This window comes from Psittacula echo (assembly GCF_963264785.1).
Source record: "Psittacula echo genome assembly, chromosome: 23".
NCBI lineage: Eukaryota > Metazoa > Chordata > Aves > Psittaciformes > Psittacidae > Psittacula > Psittacula echo.
Window position 1 is genome coordinate 6,088,562 of NC_137748.1, and position 9,471 is coordinate 6,098,032.

General features: G+C 65.3%; 2 protein-coding genes across 2 annotated transcripts; both read left to right on the top strand.

The window, feature by feature from the left end:
* Window positions 1-1,718: 1,718 nt before the first annotated feature.
* GRB7 (growth factor receptor bound protein 7) lies at window positions 1,719-5,431 on the top strand (the record flags this gene model as incomplete). Its single annotated transcript, XM_080633535.1, has 14 exons — window positions 1,719-1,852; window positions 1,937-2,081; window positions 2,163-2,319; window positions 2,895-3,016; window positions 3,102-3,179; window positions 3,325-3,462; window positions 3,533-3,643; window positions 3,770-3,868; window positions 4,270-4,350; window positions 4,430-4,546; window positions 4,627-4,687; window positions 4,778-4,865; window positions 5,115-5,208; window positions 5,285-5,431. 14 exons carry the CDS (start codon window positions 1,719-1,721, stop codon window positions 5,429-5,431), a joined length of 1,572 nt encoding a protein of 523 aa, XP_080489661.1.
* A 635-nt stretch (window positions 5,432-6,066) lies between these two features.
* LOC308229499 (retinol dehydrogenase 8-like) lies at window positions 6,067-8,563 on the top strand (the record flags this gene model as incomplete). The annotated part of the gene is made up of 6 exons (XM_080633552.1): window positions 6,067-6,163; window positions 6,240-6,401; window positions 7,020-7,199; window positions 7,280-7,373; window positions 7,454-7,637; window positions 8,324-8,563. 6 exons carry the CDS (start codon window positions 6,067-6,069, stop codon window positions 8,561-8,563), a joined length of 957 nt encoding a protein of 318 aa, XP_080489678.1.
* Between the last annotated feature and the right edge of the window lie 908 nt (window positions 8,564-9,471).

Consider the following 9,471-nt stretch of genomic DNA (forward strand, 5'->3'; position numbering starts at 1 on the left):
GCCCCACAGTTCTGCTGATCCTGGGAGCCCATCCCTTAGTTTTGGTGGTCCTGGGACCCTGTTCCCTAAACCCGGTGGCCCTGGTTCTTCTGCTCCACAACCCTGGTGGCCCTGGTCCCCTAGACCCACAACCCCTGTTACCCCCCTGTTTGTCCCAGACCCTGTGGGCAGCCTAAGGTCCCCCATCATCATCACCGTCCCCTCAGAGCCCTGTGTCACAGCCGCCGGGACAAGGGCTGGCATCGGGGTGACCTGAGGCCACGGTGATGGGCTGGCAGGTTGGTGGCAGGGCTGTGGCACTGACCCAGCACCCTGTGGGCTCCCCTCTCTATCACATCCCCATCAACCCCTCCGGTGGCCCCTGCATGGGTCTTCCACCACATCCCACCTCAGGCAGCATCACTCCACATGATCCCCATCTGTCCCCTATGTCCCTGTGCTCACCCTGGGGCCTGGCTGGGCAGGGACATCCCTGGCAGGGCTGAGGGTCTGTGCCGGTGGGAACGGCCGGGGCAGGGATGGGGACATGGCAGGGATGGGGATGGGGATGGGGATGATGGTGGCAACCGCGTGACGGCATCGGTCCTGCCCGGTCCTGGACTTGGACCCTGAGCAGGCCAGGGTCACGGGACGGGCACGGGGACAGGCACGGGGATGGGGATGGGGATGGGGATGGGCAGCACGTGAATGTTTAACCTGGTCCCATGCATCATCCTGGGAACAATGGGACCTGGTGTCTGTGTTCCTGCAGCTGGGGGCCGTGGGACCCCATCCCTTAGATTTGGTGGCCCTTGGATCCCATCCCTTAGGTTTGGTGGCCCTGGGACCCCATCTTTTAGGTCTGATGGCCCTGGGACCCCCTCCCTTTGGTTTGGTGGCCCTGGGACCCCATCTTTTAGGTCTGATGGCCCTGGGACCCCCTCCCTTTGGTTTGGTGGCCCTGGTCCCCCTGCCCCACAGCCCTGCTTGGCGCTGGGTTGTGCCGGCGGGCACCGTGCGTGTGTTACGTGTGCCACGTGCCGACGGCCGCGCCAAGCGGTGCCGTGGGGATCCCCATGGCGGGGACATCGCTGTGGGGCCGGAACCGGTGTCTGTGCCCCCCCCCAGCACCGCGTGGGCACCGGGCAGGACGGGACGGGACGGGACGGGGGAGCCGGGGCCGGCGGCTGAGCTCGGGGCAGTTCCCACGGCGGCGCCCGGCCCGGATGCCAGCGCGGTGAGGTGGGGCTGGGAGCGGCCTCCAGAACTGGTTTGTCCGGACCCGAGGAGGTGCCTGGGCTGGGTCCCCGCCGCGCTCCGCTTCCTGCTGCCGCCAGCGCCGCGGTGCAGCCCCGCGCTGCTGCTCCTGTCTCGTTTCGGGCCCGTTCGGCTCAGCCCAACCGGTCTCCATCACCCTCGGTTGGTGGCTCTGGTGTCACCGAGTCTCTCAGTGGTGCCCCGGGGAGGGATTCTCTGTTGTCTCGTAGGGGCTGTGCTCACGCTCCTGTCCCCTGGGGACACTCCAGCCCTGGGCAGCCCCCTCGGGGCTTGGCCGGAGCTGGTTCACGTCACCGCAGGCTGAGTCACGGCGTGTCTGGGCGCCGGCAAAACACAACCCGGGGTGTGGGGGGCCCATGGGGGGCCCTGGGTGTTGTCCCATGGGGGGCTGCCACAGGGACGACGACCCAGAGCCTGGTGTGGTGCGAGGCCGGCTCTCTCCATCCCCTCCAGATAATGCCATGGATGGGGGGGCTCAGCAGAGCAGCCTCCGGGAGCCCCCCGGGCCGGGAAGCGCGGAGCAGGAAGAGCGGGATGGGGGCGAGGGGCCACCAGAGCTCAAGCGCTCCCAGCCCCTCTTCATCCATGGCAGCAGGTACTGGGGGGGTCCCGCATGGCTGTCGGGGGGTTCAGTGCGTTGAGATGCGATGCACAGCGCTCAGCCCCTCTCTGCCCGCAGCCGGCAGCCTCTGGAAGAGGAGCCGCGCGCCTCGTCGCTCCCCAGCATTCCCAACCCGTTCCCCGAGCTCTGCAGCCCCTCCAACTCCCCCATCCTCAGCAGCCCGGCCCTGGGGCAGGCCCCCCCCCGCGAAGGAGCCTCGCACGTGAGTGGTGTGGCACAGAGAGGGCAGGGGATGGGGCCGCTCTTGACTCTGGTTTGGGGTCCTGATGCCGTGGCCGTGCAGGTGGTGAAGGTGTTCGGGGAGGACGGCGCCTGCCGCTCGCTGGAGGCGGCGGCGGGGACCACGGCGCGGCAGCTCTGCGAGACGCTGGTGCGGAGGACGCGGGCGCTGCAGGACCACAGCTGGGCTCTGGTTGAGCTGCACCAGCAGCTGGGCCTGGGTGAGCGGCTGGGATGGTGCTGAGAGCGGTGCTGGGGTCATCGGGGTGAGGATGTGGAGCTGCTGGAGTGAGGCCAGAGGAGGGCAAGGGGATGCTGCGAGGGCTGGAGCAGCTCTGCTCTGGAGCCAGGCTGAGAGAGCTGGGCTGGGGCAGCCTGGAGAAGAGAAGGCTTCTGAAGGGGAGACCTTAGAGCAGCTCCAGTGCCTAAAGGGGCTGCAGGAAAGCTGGAGAGGGGCTTTGGACAAGGGCCTGTAGGGACAGGCCAAGGGGAATGGCTTGAACCTGGCAGAGGGGAGACTGAGATGAGCTCTTAGGCAGAAGCTCTTCCCTGTGAGGGTGCTGAGGCGCTGGCCCAGGGTGCCCAGAGAAGCTGTGGCTGCCCCATCCCTGGCAGTGCTCAAGGCCAGGTTGGACACAGGGGCTTGGAGCAAGCTGCTCCAGTGGAAGGGGTCCCTGCCCGTGGCAGGGGTTGGAGCTGGAGGAGCTTTAAGGTCCCTTCAACCCTACCCAGGCTGGGGTTCCATGATTCTATGGCACTGTGTGGTGCCGCCCCACTGAGCCCTGTCCCCCTGCAGAGCGGTGCCTGGAGGACCACGAGTTGGTGCTGGAGGTGCAGAGCTCTTGGCCCCCCGGCGCTGATGCCCGCTTCGTCTTCCGCAAGAACTTTGCCAAGTACGAGCTCTTCAAGAGCCCTGCGGTATGTGCCTGCACCCAGGGGACCTCAGCACCCAGGAGCACCCCAGCACCTCATGGCTCAACCCTGACCCCCTTTGTCCCCCCAGCAGTCCCTGTTCCCCGAGGTGATGGTGTCCAGCTGCCTGGAGGCGAACAAGAGCATGGCACACTCCGAGCTCATCCAGGTATGGAGCCAGCGTGCCCAGATGTGCTGTGTCCCACCACTGTGTGTATGGAACCCTACCGTGCCATGGGGACCCCACCGTGCCATGGGGACCCCCCCGTGCCATGGGGCCCCCACTGTGCCCCTCAGCCCTCTTCTGCCCCCAGAACTTCCTCAACTCCGGGAGCTGCCCCGAGGTCGAGGGCTTCCTGCAGCTGCGGGAGCCGGGCCGCAAGGTCTGGAAGCGTTTCTACTTCTCACTGCGCCGCTCAGGGCTCTATTACTCGACCAAAGGCACCTCCAAGGTGAGGATGAGGATGGGAGCACCACGGGGGGTGCAGCGGGGCCAGCCCTCACCCCCTGTCCCCATCCTAGGACCCCCGGCACCTCCAGTACTTTGCTGACCTCTCTGAGTCCAACATCTACTACGTGACGCAGGGCAAGAAGCACTACGGGACACCCACTGAGTTTGGCTTCTGCATCAAGGTGGGGATGTCCCTCTGGTCTGGGGTGCTTGGTCCTTCTCTGTCCCCTTCCTTGCCAAGGGGGTCTCTGCTCCCCACCAAGACCCATCCAGGGCTGCTCCATGACGGCTTCAGCCTCTCCCCACAGCCCTACAAGGTGCGGAGTGGTGTGAAGGGCCTGAAGCTGCTCTGCAGTGAGGATGAGCAGAGCCGGAGCTGCTGGATGGCAGCTTTCCGCCTCTTCAAGGTGAGCCCCGGCCACAACGACGTGCTACTGGTTCCATGCTGGGGGGATAGCAATGGGATGCCGGGGAGATGCTGGAAGGATACTGGGGGGATGCTGGGGAGATACCAATGGGATGCTGGGGGGATGCTGGAGGGGTGATGGGGAGATACCAATGGGATGCTGGAGGGGTGATGGGGAGATACCAATGGGATGCTGGAGGGGTGATGGGGAGATACCAATGGGATGCTGGAGGGGTGATGGGGAGATACCAATGGGATCCTGGGGGGATGCTGGGGGAATGTCCCCATCACTGTGGTACAAGAGATGCAGGATGGGTGTCCCCATCCCCACATGGGGTGGATGTGGAGGTCCCCATCCCCCACCTGCTGTGGGACATTCCCTCTCACGGGGATGCCCCCCAGTACGGCATGCAGCTCTACCGCAACTACCAGCAAGCCCAGGCGCGGCTGAGCCAGCCCCCCTGGATCGGCCCCACGCCCCTGGTGAGTGCCAGTGACCCCCCCTCACCCTGCAGCCCCCATCCCATGGGGGACCCCTCCATCACCCCCTGGTCTCTCCCAGCGAAGCGTCTCGGACAACGCGCTGGTGGCCATGGACTTCTCGGGGTGCACGGGCCGGGTGATCGAGAACCCCAGCGAGGTGCTGAGCGTGGCCCTGGAGGAGGCGCAGGCCTGGAGAGTGAGTTTTGGGGTGCAGGATGGGGGTCGTACCCCCCCCAACCCCACCCTAATGCCTTACTCCTTGCTTTGCATGGCCAGAAGAAGACGACGCACCGGTACAGCCTGCCGGCAGCGTGCCACAGCTCCCCGCTCAGCGCCGGTGAGCAGCACTGTGTGCCATGGGGTGAGGGGGGTCCCTCCTTGGGGTTGAGGTCCCCCTGCCCCGAGCCTGACACCCGTGTCCCCGCAGTGATCCATCGCACCCAGCCCTGGTTCCATGGGCGCATCTCCCGGGAGGACACACAGCAGCTCATCGGCCGGCAGGGCTTGGTGGATGGGTATGGGCCCATGGGGGCCCCTGGGATCCATGGGGGACACAGGGGGGACATGATTCCATGAATGGGGAATCGTACCCCTGGGCACTGCAGGGATGTGGGGACCCTCCAGGGTTTACATGGGATCTGCAGCCCCTGGGGGCTTGGGAATGGGATTTGGGGGGATCCCTTGGGGAGGAGAGCACCCATGGGTTTTGGGCGGGTTACCTCGGACCCCAGGGCCAGCAGTGACCCCCACCCCCGTGCTCGCAGCGTGTTCCTGGTGCGGGAGAGCCAGCGCAACCCCAAGGGCTTCGTCCTGTCCCTGTGTCACCTGCAGCGGGTCAAACACTATCTCATCCTGCCGGTGAGTGCCGCAGCAGGGCTGGGGGGGGCCGGCAGGGGTACCGAGGGGGGCGTCCTGACCGTGCCCCCCCCCGCAGAGCGAGGAAGAGGGGCGGCTTTACTTCACCATGGACGACGGGCAGACGCGCTTCGCCGACCTCATCCAGCTCGTGGAGTTCCACCAGATCAACCGCGGCATCCTGCCCTGCAAGCTGCGGCACTACTGCACCTGCGTGGCCCTCTGAGCCCGGCACCGGCACAGCACCGCCATGGCACCGCCATGGCAGCACCGGCATGGCTCTGGTGCGGGGCAGCAGGATGGGGCAGGGAACACGGCGGTGCCTCCATCACCGGCCCCCCCCACCCACCAGTGCCGGCTTTGCTCATGGGGTCCTGGGGTGCCAATGCCACCGGGTCCCCCCAACAAAAGCACTTTGTCCACCCCCCATCCCCGCTGCACCAGCCCCAAGTGTCCCCGGGGGGGGGGGCCCTGGAGCTCCTCATTCCCAGGCCAGGTGGGTTTGGGGGTCCCAGGGGAAGGGGTTGAGGGGGGCACCCAGCACCCGGTGTCACCCTCATCCCCACAAGGCCAGTTCAACTGTGATGTGTTTTATACCACTGAGAATAAAGGTTATTTTTGCAGAGCTCCTGTCTCAAAATGGGGGTGCTGGGGGGGGGTCCCCCGTGTCCTCACAGGACCCCAGGTCCCACACAAAGACCCCTCTGTGCACCACGTGCGGCTCGGCCACGCGGCCGCCGGCAAATCCCAGGATGGGGATTAACGGGAGAGGATTAAGAGCCTGGATCTGGGGGGGGGCCAGGGCTGGACAAGCTGCTATTAAAGGTTGGGGGGCCGGGAGCAGGGCTGTGACCCCCCCCAATGGCTCCCAAGACGGTGCTGATCACTGGCTGCTCCTCCGGCATCGGGCTGGCGCTGGCGGCGCGGCTGGCGCGGGATAAGCAGCGCCGCTTCCGAGGTGAGCGGGGTGCAAGGGGGGACCCCCCATTGCCAAGAGGGGGATCCTGCGTGGGGCTGAGCCGCCTCTGCCGCAGTCATTGCCACCATGCGGGACACGGGCAGGAGCGCGGCGCTGGTGGCCGCCGCGGGGCCGGCGCTGGGTACCACGCTGCACATCAAGCAGTTGGATGTGTGCGATGAAGGCTCCATCCGCGCCTGCGTCGACAGCATTCCCGGGAGGCACATCGATGTCCTGGGTGAGCCCCGGACACCCCTGCCACCGCGGCACCGTGTGCCCTGTGCGCCCCATGCCCTAGGGACTGTCCGTGCCATGCAAGTCCCATGCTGGGGACCCCTGTGTCAGGGAGTCCCCATGCCAGGGATATCCTGCACCGGCAAAGCCCTGACCCCATGCACCAGGGACCCTCATTCTGGGGACGTCCTGCACCAGGGCCCCCCATTCTGGGGACATCCTGCATCAGGGACCCCCATTCTGGGGATGTCCTGCACCAGTGATCCCCATTCTGGGGACATCCTGCATCAGGAACCCCCATTCTGGGGATGTCCTTCACCAGAGACCCTCTGTGCATTGGGGACACCCCGTGCTAGATCCCCCCATTGCCCTCGGTCTGTCCATGCCAAGCATGTCCCATGCAGTGGTGGGGATGCTCCATGTCAGAGACCCCCAGTGCCAGGGCCATCTTGCACCAGGGACCCTCAGTGCACTGGGGACGTTCTGTGCTGGGTGCCAGGGACCCCCCCAAACCCAGAGCATCCCATACTGGGAACCCTCTGGGCACTGAGGACCCTTCAAGCACAGGGCACAGGAACCCCCCTTGCACAGGGGATGCCCCAGTGATGTCCCGTGCCCCCAGTCAGCAACGCCGGGGTGGGCATGGTGGGACCGCTGGAGTGCCAGAGCCTGGCGGCCATGCAGAGCCTCATGGACACCAACTTCTTCGGCCTCGTCCGCCTGGTCAAGGAGGTGCTGCCCGACATGAAGCGGCGCCGCGGGGGGCACATCGTGGTCATCAGCAGCATCATGGGCCTGCAGGGTAAATTGGGGGGGCAATGGGGCACCCCCAATGGGACTAAACCCCCCCAGCCCCTGACCGGGACCCTCCACTCCATGCAGGCATCGTCTTCAATGACATCTACGCAGCCTCCAAGTTCGCAGTGGAGGGATTCTGCGAGAGCCTGGTGGTGCAGGCGCGGCGCTTCGACGTGGCGTGAGTGCAGGGGGCCGGCAGCCCCAGGGCAGGGGAGGGTTTGGGGGTACCGGGGTCTTCAGTGCCCCATCCCTGGGCAGGATCAGCCTTGTGGAGCCGGGCCCGGTGACGACGGAGTTCGAGACGAAGCTGTACCAAGAAGCCGAACGTGCCGACTACTCCCAGACTGACCCCGAGACAGCCGAGATCTTCACCCAGCTCTACCTGAGGAACTCCAGAGATGTCTTTGCCAGCCTGGGGCAGACCCCCGAGGACATCGCGGAGGTGACCAAGGACCAAGGGCTGTCCCCTGCCCACCCTGGCCCGGCAGCCCCTGCCCACGCTGGGCTGTTCAGAGGAGCCTCAATTAGTCCTAATGAGGAGCAGCGGGGCTGAGGTCCCACCCTGAAATCTTCTTGCTCCTGAGCTCCATCCTGAGAGGGCTGAGCCCTGCTGGGATGAGATGGGATGGGGAGGGGATGGGGATAGGACTGGTAGTGATTGGGGATGGGGATAGGATTGGAATTGGACGGAGGTGGTATGATAATGGGAATGGGAATGGAAATACGGATGGGGATAGGATGGGATCAGAATGGGACTGGGAATGGGGATGTGGTGCAGAAAGGATAGAGAAGGGATGGGGATGGGAATGGGATGGGAATGCGAAGGGGAATGGAAATGGGAATGGTGATAGAATGGGATCAGAATGGGGCTGGGGATGGAGACGGGTCAGGATGCAGTGCAGGCGGGATGGAAAGCGGATGAGGATGATAATGGGATGAGAATGGGGATGAGGAGGGATGAGATGCGATGGACATGGGAATGGGATGGAAAGAAGCTGGAGATGGGGATAGGATGGGAAGGGGGTGGAATGGGAATTGGGATGGAGGTGTGGTGCTGATGGGATGGCAAGGGGCTGGGGCTGGGGCTGGAGGTGTGTGGTGATGGGCACAATCTGTCCCCACGCACAGCACACGCTGCGGGTGATCGCGGCGCCGCGGCCGCCCTTCCGGCACCGGACCAACGCGGCGTTCACACCGATGGCGGCGCTGAAACACGCCGACCCTGGCGGCACCCTCGTCACCGGTGCCTTCTACCAGCTGGTGTTCAAGCACGATGCGGTGCTGCGGCTCGGCCTCCACGCCATCCGCCTGCTCCGCTGGAACATCCGCAAGGTGAAGGAGGGCGCCCGGCTCCTGGGCCTCAGATAGACCCGAGAACATGGGGCACCGGGGGGCAGCTCGGAGGTGGGGGGCTGGACCTGTGTGGGGTTTCACTTCCTGCTCCCAGCCCCAAATTGCGCCGCATTAAACCCAGGAGAGGTGTTTTTAAGCAGCGCCGGTGAGCAGCAGAGAGCAGCGGCAGTGACAGTGCTGGGAAGGGCCCCCCACCTGCTCCCCAGGGCACCCAGCACCCCACATTCATGAGTACATGGCACCCCGAGGCCCTTGGGTTGGTCCCCAACCCCGGGACACCACTGATGTCTGCATCCTCTGTCCCCATGGGCACTGTTGAGGGATTGGCAATGCCCCTGGTGTCAGCCCCCCATCAGCACCGAGCCCTACAGCACTGGGGCTGCAGGGAAATGGGTGCAGGGGCAGGAGCAGGGTGCAGAGGGTGTGTGGTGTGTTCAAGGTGCATGGAGGGTGCATGGTGGGTGCTAAGGGATGCAGGATGGAGGTGGAGATCAGGATGGGATGTGTGCAGATAGGATGGAAAGGGGATGGGGATGAGATGGGATGGGCATAGGGGTGGGATGGGAAGTTTGGGATAGGGATAGGATGGGAATGAGAAGGAGATGGAATGGGAATGGGGGTGAAGCTGGATTGCAGACAGGATGGAAAGGAGACGAGGACAGGAATGGGATGGGGATGGGGTGATGATGTGCACAGGAAGGGCAAAGCCCCATCCCCACGTGCAGCACAGCAGGCGCGGGTTGCATCGTGCAGGGTGCTGGGTGCATGGTGGGTGCAGCACCAGGAACAGACGTGTCAGGGCGCCCCAGCGCTGGCCGGGGGGGTCCCCTGCAGGGTGCTGGGTGCATGGTGGGTGCAGCACCAGGAACAGACGTGTCAGGGCGCCCCAGCGCTGGCCGGGGGGGTCCCCTGCAGGGTGCTGC